The sequence below is a fragment of the Arachis stenosperma genome, chromosome 1 (genome assembly GCF_014773155.1).
Source record: "Arachis stenosperma cultivar V10309 chromosome 1, arast.V10309.gnm1.PFL2, whole genome shotgun sequence".
Taxonomy (NCBI): domain Eukaryota; kingdom Viridiplantae; phylum Streptophyta; class Magnoliopsida; order Fabales; family Fabaceae; genus Arachis; species Arachis stenosperma.
Genome location: NC_080377.1, coordinates 11,498,385 through 11,513,682, shown reverse-complemented (window position 1 = coordinate 11,513,682; position 15,298 = coordinate 11,498,385). Strand labels below are relative to the sequence as shown.

At 36.5% G+C, this 15,298-nt stretch overlaps 1 protein-coding gene across 1 annotated transcript; it reads right to left on the bottom strand.

Annotated features, from left to right (window-relative positions):
* Positions 1-74: 74 nt before the first annotated feature.
* LOC130964330 (uncharacterized) lies at positions 75-4,543 on the bottom strand. The gene is made up of 10 exons (XM_057889875.1): positions 4,239-4,543; positions 3,792-3,861; positions 3,335-3,459; positions 2,917-3,025; positions 2,760-2,823; positions 2,616-2,671; positions 2,095-2,202; positions 1,107-1,256; positions 621-791; positions 75-538 (listed from the first exon to the last, which is right to left on the bottom strand). Exons 1-10 carry the CDS (start codon positions 4,484-4,486, stop codon positions 305-307), a joined length of 1,335 nt encoding a protein of 444 aa, XP_057745858.1. The 5' UTR covers positions 4,487-4,543; the 3' UTR covers positions 75-304.
* Between the last annotated feature and the right edge of the window lie 10,755 nt (positions 4,544-15,298).

Sequence of the window (15,298 nt, the reverse complement as noted above, 5' to 3'; positions counted from 1 at the left end):
AATGAAAGATTACATTTTGCCTTTAAAGGGTCTCTATTGCCTTCAAATTCATACAACATACAAGCAACTTTGAATGTCTTCCAATACTCAAATTTTATTTTCCATATCAATTTTTCTGTCACAACATATATCACATTTTTACATCACCTAATGATAGACAAAGTTCTAAACTTCTAATCACTTACCTGTAAGGATTCACTGATTCACAAGATTGGTATTACACTATTTATGCCAACTTTGATTTTTCTATACATTTCTACACAGAAACTGAAACTTAAAGGGTGCGCAAGTATTAACTCGCACCCTACGGCCTCAAGACTTTAGGACCTGCGTTGGAGGCCATCCAAGAAGATATCACATCCACAAGCTGATCCATGTCCTTCGATACTTCTGCACGGAGGACTTGTGAGTCGATACCAAAAGTGTTCCCTACTTCTTTGGCAACTGTCTCCCATGGTGTTCCTACCGCAAGATTTGACAAAATCTCACTTCCGCGATTAACGGCATCGGCCATTGCTGGTGGAACATCTGGTAAGGCCTGTAAGGAGTGTAATAAAATTTAAGGATGGTAGTAGCAGCATCTATAGAGATCAATTTATAATTGCAAGAACTAGAAATACCTGCTGCAATGGAAGACCATGATCTCCAGGCAGCTTGCGAATTGACATGTCTAGCACTGAGCTAATTGCTGCTTCTGAACTAAGCACCTGTGCTAGAGTTGGGGTTTCATCTATTAAATCATCCTTGAATTTTATCAGAAGATTCCTGGATATGCCATAGTATGATTTTATCTGAAGAAACAAGAAACAAAATAGCACATAAATACAATTTTATTTAATGTATTCCTAACAACCAGAGTTTCAATAAGAGCCTCACAAACTTTGGTGTTTGGACTATTTTTGTATAAAAAATAATCCTCAGATAACTATCAGTTGAAGTTGATGCAGTTAGGAACCTAATCTAATTTAGAATTTAGACAAGGATTCTAAACTAACTACAACAAACCAAGATGCTTGCTGAGAGGTTATGCGGCATAAGGGATAAAATAAATCCTTCTCAAAATTACTTTAATGGGAAGCATATTAACAAACAAAGATGTCACATACAAGTCGACGTGTTTCCTCAGGCCTTGGTATAAAATCTTCTCTTCCTTTGACCAAATCCATGTACAAGGGGGGGAGCTGCTCAACTAAAGGAAGAACCTGTTTCATAATGGGGGGACTAACATTTTCGAATTGTTTCAGAGTCATCTCTGCCTGCAAGTGTTTCGTGTGTGAAATTAGCCATCTAAAGAAGTAACATCAATAGAAAAAGGCATATTTATCAGTCCTTCCAAACAGGATGGAAATTAACAGTTTCCCCACACTCAAAATATTAATCAACAAGGATTTTGCTGAAATTTATGCAATTAGTAAATTACTTTATTGCACTCAAGGGAAATTATAGTACCCTTTGTTGAGTGTTGAGACATGGTCAAAAGATGAGGAATTGAATTCCCCTCGTATTTGTAATATAGCACTTGACTCCCTAACTTATAAACATCATATAGCAACAACCTCCCTTGAGAAAATCTAGGCTGGTTCATCTTTTAATTTGTTGGTAAAACTCTCCAATTCAATTTCCCTATCCTGAATTTCAAAAGCTTTTTGCAAGAGAAACAAATTGTCATCATAAGGAACCTTTTTTTTTTTTTTTATAAAAAATGCGATATTGCAAATTTGTCTTTCACATAAATAAAGTAACACCACCTTAAGTTTCTATGAACTTGACTAAAACAATGTGTTACAGTATCATGTTAAGAGTTTGACTGAAAAAAAGGTCCTGTAGTATAGACCTATATGAATATAGGATTATACACCAAAAGGAGCAAGATATTTATAGAATTTTTGTCTACATCTTAATATGACCGTTCCTTCATCTCTTCCCCTTCTTTTGTCAACTTGAAGGGAAGGTTGTTGTAATACGACATTAATCAGTGAAGGAGCCAAAGTCTATTTAACATACCTCAAGGGAGGTTATTGATTTTTCTCCTATGAAACATAAATAGATGTCTTCTCAATATCCGAGCAAGGTAGTTTATGTAGCAATACTGACCCCTGCACGTAGAGTTGGTGAAGCAAAAATATCTGATAGGAGTGGACCAATGCTTTGAGCCATTGGGACAATAACTGGAGAGAACAAAGGGACAGCTGAACTTGCTTCCTATAACAATGGAACAAAAGCTAGTCAATCAAATAATAGCTTACAATAATAGCTTATATAGGAGATACTAAGAATTCTTCGCATCTTGCTTACTGCCTAAAATGGTAGAAATACTTATAAAATGAACAGTGATATAAAAAAGAAGCAAGGAATGAAGAAACGTTCTATTCTAAAGTGACCATGTTTCAAAATGAAGACCTCAAATACATAACCTTATTAAAACAGATTTTGGGGAAAAATGTTGCATCTTGGATCTTTGACTTTATACCAAGTCACTGCATATAGTGACAAATTTAGGTAGATTGCACAAGGATAGGATAATCTTCAACTTTCTCATTTTTCCTACCCATGAATTTAGATACACATTAAAGGTCAACAGCAAAGTTTTCCAAAATTTTCCCCTATTTAAATACCTTGTTGTTGAATGCCATCAGAACATTTCCACTTCTTTGCACCGCATACCTTGATCCTGAAACAATAAAGCAATTTATTGAGACAAACAACTTTAAATTCATTTATATTCCACAATCAACTTTGGCAGAAGATCTCAAACATACCTATCAAAAGGTGGACAACTGATCCCAAAGAATGGCCAACACCGAAAATGGGAAGATCTTGGATCTGAATGAATGAATATGTACTCAATATTTTAACTTAAATAGGAAAAATTAAACCAGAAAGAAACTGGCCCTTGAATCATAAGTAGAAACTTACTGTTTCTTGCAACGCACGGCAGCACCTATCAAATTTGAACTGTACTTCATCTGCAATCAGGAAGTGATCAAACCCACTAGCATATGGTGTTGCAATGATCACTACACCCCTAGTAACAGAGGATTTTGCAATTAGCCTTTTTCATTGACAGATCCTAGATCTATGAGTGTCAGTCTCACATGATCCAAACATAAAGATAATTAACACAAGAGAAGAGAGTTTGTTAGGGAATGGATATGGGATATTGCAACAGTCCTATGCTAATATAACAATATATGCATTTGTAATAAGAAATTAGAAAGAAAAAGAAGAAAAGCTTTGGGGACACCCTATCAACATGTTATTACAATATCTTTCAACTGAATTTCCTGATCAGATTGGAATTCGAATATTTCAAGAACAAAACACAGGTACTTACTTTTCTGAGAGACGCTCAAGAAACCACCGATAGGCAAGTTGAGGCGCAGCTCCAACAAATATACCTCCAATAAAATGTGCAACAAACTTCGGTTTGGAACTTTTGGGTTTGATAATCCATGCTCCCTGAAAAATTGTACAATGAAGATGTGCTAAATTGATTAAGAATACTTTTGAAAACAAAAATGGTATGGAAAGATTTATCTGTCTCTAGAAATGAATTCTTGAAAGCAAAAGTCAAGTTGTTGCATTTGAAGTTTAAGGAACTCACAGCTACTAAGTCAGGGCAGGGTAAATAATTACAACTTCAAAAAACAAAAAGCAGATTAGTTTCTAAGAAAAATCAGTTTTCAACCATATACAAAAATCAAGTTGTAAAATCAAAATTTTCAAAAATTAGAAAGAAACATACTCAAATTATAAAAGAACATTAAATCAAAATAATATTAAGCATATACCTCCAATTCACTCCAATCTCTGGAACCCCACCAGGCATCCTGTGATTGTCTAACAGAATCCGTAACCAACCTGGAATCCAAGAAAAAAAAGCCACATTTTTCCCCCTAAGTATTTTATTTCCATTTGTAAATGCTGGTAAATGCTAAGAAAATAGTCAAGTTAGTCATAAATCCTAACATTGCAAGAGTCCATCAAAATAATCCCAATATTTGAACACCATATCATAATCTTTCAATCAGAATAATCATGATATTTTCATTTCCTAAGCTAAATTAATCCAATTAACGGATTGCAAGGACTAAGGTGATTATATTTTAAATCTCAGGACCAAATTTAATCATCCTTAATCATATTTGTTAATCTTTGATTATAGTAACATGACTTATAAACAAGAATCAACTAAGAATTATAATAAAAAAAAAAAACCGAAAAAGTGAAGCTTTTACCTTTCAATTTGGGTGTAAACTTGAATTGCGTTAGATTGGGGTCGTTCAGTGTTGTTGTTGTTGTTGTGGTTGCGGTCGTCGACGTAATTATGGTTGTTAGAGAGGTTGCAAGAGATAGTGGCGGGGACAAAACGACGCGTCGTTGAAGGTGAAAGCGAGAAGAAGGATAAACGACGGTTAGAGTTTGCGTTTTGGTGTTTGAGAGAGTAAGTTGGAGAGAGTGCAAAGAAAGACGTAGCAGAAGCCATAGCTGGCAGTTGGTTCGTTCTGGAAAGTGAAGTGAATTGAAAACCGTATCATTATTAGTTAGATCATCTCTTTTTACTTCCAAGTTGCAACTTGTTTTTAAACAATGTTCTAAAAAAAATAACTAAATAAATTAAAGAGTAAATACCTTTTTCGGCCCGTCCTTTTTTAAATTTGACTACACGTTTCTTAACCTTTATAAAATATCAGATTGGCCCTATCCATATATTACGTGATACCAATAAGTCTTTTCGTTGATTTTTCCGTTCATAGTCGTCGGAAAACGCTGAGGTGTGACGTGTAGCCCGTAACATGGCCTTGGCACATCATACGTGGAATGGTATGTGTTCATTGGGACCAATAAGTCCCTATACAGTCAGCAAAGCAATGTCGTTTTGCTTGGATTCCTTTTTGCGTGTTTATGTGAAATCTCATTCTCCCCTTTGTACACACTTAAACAACCATACATCACCCTCGTTCTCTACTCAAAATTACAAAGAAAACTTAAGAAAACGAAACGTATCCCTCCAAGGCAAGCTGAGACTTCTAATGAAGAGGTGGTTACAGTGTTGCAGACGGAGGAACTGACGGCGCCACTAAAGTTAGTGTCGTTATCTGATTTTACAGCTTCGTTAGTTGGTGTTGCTCCAAATTTTTTTGCTTAATGTGGTTTTTGTTAATGATGATTTCGCTTAGTGATCATCCCATGCATGTTCTGAAAATTATTGTGTTAACGATTGAAATCTGATAGAAGTAGTTATTTAAGTTCTAATTGTTGTTCTAATAGATGTCGTATGAAATAGTTCCTGTTTTTCACCATCAGGGTTGATTTGAACGGGATGAAGATGGTGTATTATACTACCATAACAGAAGTGTTGAGACATTTCCTCCATTAGACATAAATTATGTTAATTTCAAAGATTTAGAGGAAATGTTCAAGGGTTTAGGGTATACAAGCTACAAACAAATGTATTGGTATGATGGCAGTGCCCCTAATTTAGAGTATGGGTTACATGTTCTCAAGGGAGATAAGGAGATCAATGAAATGTATGATAAAAAATGGAGAATGTGGAGTCAGATTTGCTGGTTATTTATTTTGAGCATGATGTTAGTCAACCAGTATATGGCCAGATGTTGTTGAGGTTGATTATTCTTCTTCTGATGATGGATATGAGACCACTGAAGACAAACCTTACAAACCCCCCAACCTGGATTCGAATCTAATAGAAGTAGTTGTAACACCCTAATTACCCTAAACTTTACCTCGCGTCGTAAAGCAAAGGTTAATCAAAGGTTACGACAAGGCTAAAGCTTATACATAACATAGAAGAATTAATATATTCTAGAAGCCCGATGAAAGATACAGCTCAAAAACAGGATTTAAAAAGCGCAAAACGTACTGATGAGTTTGGAAAACTCCAAATTAATATTTGTGATGAACAAACATTATTAAAATATTTAAATTGCAAAATTATTAATTCAATCTTCATTAATCATATGTTAATTAATAATTTTGTGATGCAGGTATTTAATTGGGCCGGAAAACAAAAGTTGTTGCAACTGAGCCCATATTTGTTTTTTTTTTTATGAAAGCTTCCTATGCTTGATCCGAAACCAAACTTACCAGGAAAGCAAATGCTTTAAATGGGCCAGCAATTGTGATAACAAGCCCAATTAAAGGTCTTGGTATAAGACCAAAAATGCTTGGTCCGAAATTAAAAGGAAATGGGGCACAATATTGTCTTATTCATTTAAACAATTAAAACCCATTCCCTTGGTCATGTGCTGCATGCTTCAACGGATATCATCTTCATTCTTTAATGGAATTCAAATTTTATTAAATGGAGTTATTGCAGACCTTGGAACAATGAGAGAGAAATTGATTTGATGGGAATCCTTATGATTAATGCTGCACGTTAAACCACCCAGGGAAGTAAAAGCAAGCTATTTTCAATGTGTTAAATCACTTTGAATTGCTTTTACTTCAGATACTCTCTTCTCTCTCATTTCTTTCTTCTTCTTTCTTCGGTCATTAACCAGGAAGCCATGGAAGCTACTTGGAGCTACCCAAAGGAAAGGAAAGCAAGCCTAAAGACCATCGAGTTGATGGCACGAAAAGAAAAAAAATAAAGTATGCTGTGACTGAGATTTTCACCAAATGTGGTAAGATTTGGTGAGTAATCTCAGAACCTTCATACTCAAAAGAAGATGAAGATTCGGCCAGCAAGGAAGATCTTTGGAGGCATGGCTTGTCTCTGATTCTGCTCACCACCACAGTAGCTAGAGTGGCGAAGTGATGGAAGAGGCAGAGATTGGAGCAGATGAAGCCATCATCATCATGAAGTATCAAGGGCCAGAAATCCATCTTGGAGAGGAAGCCAAGGATGGAGCGCTCGGATTGATGAAGAGTGATGACCAAGGAAGGACTAGAGGTATTTGCACGTTGGTTTTTGCATGAGTTTCCTCTTCTCTCTCTGTGGCCGAACCGGTGTTGTTTTGAAGGAAAAGAAGCTGAGCTCGGGTTTGTGTTTCAACTGTGAAGGCTTCACCTCTCTATAAAAGGGGTGAACAGTCATGGTTTGATTCAAGGAGTAAGATTTGAGAGTGTAAGGCACAGAAGTCTCAGAGCTACCTAAGCTAGCAGTTCTTCTTCTCCTTCAATGTTTTCTGTTTAGTATTTTTCTGTTTAATTTTGTCATGTCTTGAGTCTCATGGAAAAAGGCAAACAGTGAGGTTTGTATGAAAAAGCCATAGAGCGGAAAAAGGCAGAGAGTGCAAAATTAAAAGAAAAAGCCATAGATGTCTTAGAGTTCCTTTGTACATCTGTGTTGTGTTTCATGATTCTGTGGGAATCCCCTTGTAAGTTGGGTTAGCACTTTACAACTTGTAATCTGGATGATTATAGTGAAATTCCATCATTGTTGTGATGGAGACTGGATGTAGGCTGCACTACACTTAGCAGCTGAACCAGGATATATCTGGGTGTAATCTTCTCTCTCTTCCTACTTCAATTCTGTTTTTACTGTTCAGATGAAAAATAAAAAATGTCTCGTGTCAAGTGACGAGACAAAATGAAAATGTCTCGTGGCTAGGGACGAGCAAAAAAACAGAAAAATTTCCTCTAAGTCCAGCAAGTGTTAGCAAGCAAAAAGGGGGCTAAGATTCAACCCCCCTTCTCTTAGCCACTGAAACCATCAATTGTATCAGAGCTTGGTCTCAAAGAGATCAAGCTTTGCAGCTTGGAGTAAAGATCCTCATACGAGCAAAAAACAGAAAAATTTCCTCTAAGTCCAGCAAGTGTTAGCAAGCAAAAAGGGGGCTAAGATTCAACCCCCCTTCTCTTAGCCACTGAAACCATCAATTGGTATCAGAGCTTGGTCTCAAAGAGATCAAGCTTTGCAGCTTGGAGTAAAGATCCTCATGGCGGAAAACAGTGGCGCAAATGTGGTGTCCTATAATCTGACCTAAGGACAATCAAGCAACAGACCTCCTCTTTTCAGTGGGAAAAATTATACCTATTGGAAGGAGAGGATGAAGATATTTGTACAAGCAGTAGATTACAGACTTTGGAAGATTATCCAGAAGCAAGATACCAGGAAATGGAAGAGTGGTTACCCTAAACCTGAAGCAAGCTGGACGAGGAAGATAGGAAGAAATCTGAGTAAATCCAAGGCAGTAAAGAACTGGACAGCTTTGAGGAATATGATGTTTACATGAAGGAAGGAGAGTCCATTGATGAACTGTTCGAACGGTTCAACACTATCATTATTGGCTTAGATGTTCTGGGAATTTCACATTCAGAATCTGTGCTAGTGAGAAGAGTGTTAGATGTCTCACAAAAGAGTGGAAAATAAAGCTTTAATATTTCTGAGAGTAGTAGCTTAGATTCCATGACACTTGATGATTTGAGAGAAAATCTTCTTGCTTTTGAAAACTCCTATTTGAAAAAAGATTCAAAAAAGAAAGGAATTGCCTTTCTTCTGTAACTAACCCTCTGGAGATGATGATAACTCTTCTGAAATAGTTTGTGTTGTTTGCAAAAAATTCAGGAAAATGATGAAACTCAAAGGCAAAGGCAGCAGCTCAAGGAGGATAAAGAAAGATCTTAGCAAAGTCTGTTACAATTGCAAGGAAATGGGCATTTTAAATCTAATTGTCCCAAGATAAAGAAGGAAAAAGCCGAAAAAAGAAAGAAGAAGGACTGATGGCTTCATGGGAAGATTTGGAAAATGACTCAGATGATGATGATGAAGAATCTGAGACTAAGTCACAGCCTTGTCTCATGGCAAATGAGGTAGATCAGGTATGCCTAGCATCCAAGAAAGAAAAAATGTGGTACATGGATAGCGGATGCTCTAGCATATGACCGGAAGACAACCTTCTTCATAAAGCTTGATGAATATGATGGAGGATTGTCACTTTCGGTGATGATGCAAAAGGAAAATAGTGGCTGTGGGAAAGTGGGTAAAATCTCTCATCTTGTATAATGATGTCCTTCTTGTACATGGCTTGAAACATAACTTACTTAGTGTTAGTCAATTGTGTGATTTAGGTTTTGAAGTTATTTTAAGAAGCTTGTTTGCTAGTTGTTTGTGAAAAACTGGGGATGTTCTATTTGAAGCTAAAAAATGCATAATGTATATGGATTAACTCTTGAGGATTTAAAGGAACAAAATGTAACATGCTTACCTCTCTTGAATCTGAAAAATGGCTTTGGCATAAAAGTTGGGTCATGCTAGCATGTACCAAATTTCTAAGCTAGTCAAAAGAATTTGGTTAGAGAAATTTCCAATTGGGCAAACAAGTAAAATCCTCTTTTAAATTAAAGATGGAATCTCAACTAAAAGGCATTGGAGATGTTACATATTGATCTTTGGTCCTACTAGAACTCAAAGTTGGGAGGTAAACTTATAGTCTTGTGGTGGTTGATGATACTCTAGATTTGGTTGGGTACTTTTCCTTGCTCATAAGAATGATGCATTTTATGCCTTCTCTACCCTTTGCAAAAAATTCAAATGAAAAGGATTTGAAAATTGCCCATTTGAGAAGTGATCACGGAAGAAATTTGAATCAAGACTTTGAAAAATTCTGTGATAACTTAGGATTTCTCATAATTTTTCATTCCCTAGAACCCCCCAACAAAATGGGGTGGTTGAAAGAAGGATTCGAAGCCTTCAAGAAATGACTAGGGCCATGCTCTGTGAGAATGAAATTCCTAAATTTTTATGGGCTGAAGCTGTGAACACAGCATGTTATATTTTGAATAGAACAATCATTAGAAAAGGTTAAAGAACTCCTTATGACTATGGAAGGAACCCCTCCAAATCTTAAGTACTTTCATGTTTTTGGATGCAATGCCTTGTACTTACAATAAGGAAAACCTTGGAAAATTGATCCAATCCTATGAAGGAATGTTTGTTGGATATTCCACCACAAGCAAGGCCTATAAGTTTATCTCAAAGAGTATAGAACCATAGAGGAATCCATACATGTTACCTTTTGTGATTCTAACTTAATTCCTAGTATTGTAAAGATAATGATTCAGATTGTGAAGAGGATGGAACAAGTAAAGAAAATCCCAAATCTGTGCAAATGAAGAATCTGTCAGCCCGGTTTTATCTCGTCAGATCGAAGGAGAAACTTCCATTTTGTCTCCTGAGCAACACGAGAAACTGAAACAGTGAGACCACCAGAAGTTCATCAAAGCTCAACACCTGTCGAAAGCCTAGAGAATAGAAGTCCATGAGGAGTTACCTCAGACTTCATCATTGGTGATCCCACTCAAGGTGTAACCACAAGATCCTCCACCAAAAGGCAAACCGAACCTAGCAACCTTGCTCTCTTGTCACAAAGGAGCCCAACAATGTCAAAAAACTCTTGAAGATCCATCATGGGTCAAGGCCATGCAAGGAGCTTGCTCAATTTGACAAGAATAAGGTTTGGACATTAGTACCTCATCCGATGGTAAGAAGGTAACGGGTACTAAGTGGGTATTCAAAAATAACTTGGTGAGGATGGACAAGTTGTTCGTAACAAGGCGATTAGTGGCCCAAGGTTATCAAGAAGAGGGAATAGATTTTGATGAGTCTTTTGCTCCGGTAGCTAGAATGGAAGCAATTAGGTTGCTTCTTGCTATGCTGCCCATAAAGGTTTCAAAATGTTTCAAATGGATGTTAAATGCTTTCCTTAATGGCTTTATTGATAGAGAAGTGTATGTGGCTCAACCCCCCGGTTTTGAACATAAAGATTTTCCTAATCATGTGTTTAAACTTTCAAAGGCTCTTTATGGCCTTAGACAAGCTCCAAGAGCTTGGTATGAAAGGCTTAGTGCCTTCCTATTAGAAAATCATTTTCAAGGGGAACCACCGACACTACTTTGTTCATTAAAGTTTCTAATGACATCCTTCTTGTTCAGTTTATGTGGATGATATTGTGTTTGGATCACCAATGAGTCCTTGTGTGAAGAGTTTGAAAAACTCATGACTAGTGAGTTTGAAATGAGTTTAATGGGAGAGCTAACTTTCTTTCTCGGCCTCCAAATTAAACAAACTCCTAGTGGTATCTTTATTCACCAAGGCAAGTATGCAAAAGAATTGATAAAGAAATTTGGCTTAGAGAATTCCAAACCAATGGGAACACCAATGCATCCTAACACTAAACTTGAAAAGGATGATGATGGTCTAGATGTGGATGAGACACGGTATAGAGGAATGATTGGATCATTAATGTATCTTACATCCTCTAGACCGGATATTGTTCAAAGTGTGGGTGTATGTTCAAGATTTCAATCTCACCCAAAAGAATCCAATTTATCGGCCGTTAAACGTATCATTAGATATATTAAGGGAACATGTGATTATGGTTTATGGTATCCAAAATCTGATGATTTTTGTGCAGTAGGGTTTTGTGATGCAGATTATGCGGGAGATCGAGTGGATAGAAGGAGAACCTCGGGCATGTGTTGCTTCCTTGGAAGCTCACTCAACATGTGGTCAAGCAAGAAACAAGCCACAGTGGCTCCATCCACAGCTGAAGCTGAATATATATCCGCATCTGCTTGTTGTTCACAATTAATTTGGTTAAAAACTCAATTGGAAGATTACAAATTAAAAATCAATAGCATACCCTTATTTTGTGATAACATGAGTGCAATAAATATTTCCAAAAATCCTGTTCTGCACTCAAGAACAAAGCACATTGAAATCAAATATCATTTTATTAGAGAACATGTGCAAAAGGGTACCACTGATATTCAATTTGTAAAATCTGAAGAACAACTTGCTGATATTTTTACAAAACCCCTCTGTGAAGATAGATTCTGTTTGTTAAGGAAAAGCTTGGGAATGATTGATTTAAATCATGTTGAAAATTTGTGAATTTCTGATTCTGTTCAATTTTATCTCGCAGAAATGGACGAGATAAAAATAAATGCATGATGGGAGAGCTATGATTAAGGGGGAGACTGCGCAGAAACAAATTCCAATGGGTCCCACAAAATCCCTTTGACCCATCTCTGACTGTTTTGTTAGTTATTTATTCATTTTTTAAAATCAAATCTCAAAGTTGTCCTATCATATCTAGTTGAAAGAGGGATAATGTCAAATCAAATCCTTCTTTTTTAACTAATCCCTTGATTCAAGGAACCTTCTTTTCAAATCCTTGGGAAACCGCTCTGGTTAATAACCGCGCATGATGACTATTAACCACCCCCATTATCTCTCTCCAATCAACATTTATTGCTTCCTTAACCTCCCTCCACTCTCCACCTTCGGCTAACCCTTCTTCTTCCACCCTCATTATCTCTCTTCACATAATGAAAAAGAAAACTGCATCAAGAAAAAGTGGAAGAATCAGTCTCTCTCAAAAACAGTTCACTCCACAATCACACACACATATTCACATTCACTCTACATCTTCTTCCTCTCCCTCTCAATCTGCCAAACAAACACCCACCATGAGAAAGAAGATTGCTCACAAGAGTTCTGGCCGTGGCAAAAACAAGGAGCCCAGTGTTGAAGAAGAATCGTCTCAAACCTCACCCGTTCCTTCCCCACCGCCGCGTTCACCAAAGAAGGCTACACCACACATATCAGGCAAAAGCTCTCAGAAGCCCAAAGGTTTCGTGTTGCATGAAACCAGGGAACTGGCAAATCTTGAGTCACTGGAATTCAAAAACAAATTTCACAAGCCACACTCCCACTATGATCCATCCAGATTCTTGACTTGTGCATTCTATGAATTCCATCAAGAGGTTTTGGAAAAGAGGCATATCTGTCCCTCATACTTGGTGAATCTTGATCAACTGGCAGCCAAATGAATTATCTTGCAACCTCTGTTTGACAACATCAAATGGTCCCCACTGCTCCACACTCACAAAATGGTTTATCCAAAATTGGTTAGGCAATTTTATGCAAATCTCAGACTGATTGATGGTAGTCTTCACTCCTATGTGAAACGTGTGCATATTGCTCTGAATACTGAAACCATCAGTGCTGCTCTTGGCTACACGGATGAAGGACCGAGGGTATACATGAGTGACAAATGGGATGATCATGTTGGGCTTACTTACAAGCAGTTCTCTCTCATATCTGTGCAAACATGTCTGGATTAGATGGCACTGTTCCTACCACAAAGCTCTTGGACCAACTAACTCATTGCTGCATCGCATCACTACCCACATTTTAACTCCACAAAGTGGTTCTCACATAGGGTAACCGTATCGATTCTTTAATAATTTTTGCCCTTGTTACTTCTTCTCCCTATTCATTTCTTATCTCATGATTAGACATATGTGGGAGTCTGTAAGAAGTACCAAAAAGGCTAATTTACCTTATGGAATGTTCTCAGTATTTGAGTACTATAGGTAGATTTAACAAATGAAACTGTGGAGAACAAATTTTCTATGATCAAAGGCGGTGGTGCTGTAAAAGGAACAAAGAGTAAGAAATCAATGCCAATGGACCGACCTTGAAAGTCAGTTTGAATCCCAAAGCAACCGAGTCAATAAGGGAAATCCTCACCAAATTCTCTAATATGTCTACACTCATGGTTCAATTTCATAGGGCTGCTCGAAAGCTAGCCTATGAAAATGAACGAGCTTGGGGGAGATGTAAAAAGAGAGTGGGTATGATGCTGGAAAACTTGGAAAAAGATCTGGGAGCTGGCAGTGAAGAAGATGTTGCAGACTCTGATCTCAATTTATCTGATGATTAATGACTGTTTTCTTTTATTTGATATTGGCTTCATTAGACTCAATCTATTTTTTGTATGAGCATGACTTGATACTCACTGCTCTATGATACTTTGATACACTCTTGTTATTTTGTTATGGATATTTTGTTGTGTTTTTTTATATCTTGTGCAGGTGCCCCTTGATGACAAAAGGGGGAGGAAAACTAGTCTCCAAAATTGAAATTGGAACTAATGAAATAGGGGAGGATACAAATGAAAATAGGGGATGAAACTTTCAATTGATGAAAGTTCATGATCACCCTTGTTAAGAATGCATGTTGATAGTGCATTTGTTTCACAATATGGTTACTGTTGCTGAAAAAGCATTTGGCATTTAGTAGTTTATGATATATCATTTTGATTATATAAATGCCTGGATGATTGATTTATCTTGATGAACATGCTTTTATTGAAACAGGTATATTCTTTTTCATCTTGGTAAATATGTTGATTTGAAAATTTATTTTTTTGGCAGTTCCTTTAAACTGTGATATCTAACAGCTGCCATGTTGTGTTCATGTGTGATTCAAAAATATTTTCCTTACTTGAATGATATGACTCTGATACTTTGATTGGAAAATAATTGAATTTTTTTGAACAACACTGTTTGTGCTTAGTTGATGAGTGTAGTTTATTGAGCAGAAAATTAAACCTGTGATAGCAAATAAATTTTGTATATCATTCTAATCTGCTCATAAATCAAGCATTCAACATTTCAAAATTAATATGTTGAATAACATTGTTACTTGTAGCTTGATTTAAATGTCACAGGATTAGTGCTTCCCTTGGTAAAATAGCATACATCAAGGGGGAGCCATGTGATAATTTGAAAGGGGGAGAAATTCAATCTTCAAAGGGAGTACTCGTACTCAAATCTTTCAATTTTTTCCCATTTCAATTTTAATAATGTTTGTCATCAAGGGGGAGATTGATGAGTTTGGAAAACTCCAAATTAATATTTGTGATGAACAAACATTATTAAAATATTTAAATTGCAAAATTATTAATTCAATCTTCATTAATCATATGTTAATTAATAATTTTGTGATGCAGGTTTTTAATTGGGCCGGAAAACAAAAGTTATTGCAACTGAGCCCATATTTGTTTTTTTTATGAAAGCTTCCTATGCTTGATCTGAAACCAAACTTACCAGGAAATCAAATGCTTTAAATGGGCCAGCAATTGTGATAACAAGCCCAATTAAAGCTCTTGGTATAAGACCAAAAATGCTTGGTTCGAAATTAAAAGGAAATGGGGCACAATATTGTCTTATTCATTTAAACAATTAAAACCCATTCCCTTGGTCATGTGCTGCATGCTTCAACGGATATCATCTTCATTCTTTAATGGAATTCAAATTTTATTAAATGGAGTTATTGTAGACCTTGGAACAATGAGAGAGAAATTGATTTGATGGGAATCCTTATGATTAATGCTGCACGTTAAACCACCCAGGGAAGTAAAAGCAAGCTATTTTCAATTAATTTGTTTAAATCACTTTGAATTGCTTTTACTTCAGATACTCTCTTCTCTCTCATCTCTTTCTTCTTCTATCTTCGGTCATTAACCAGGAAGCCATGGAA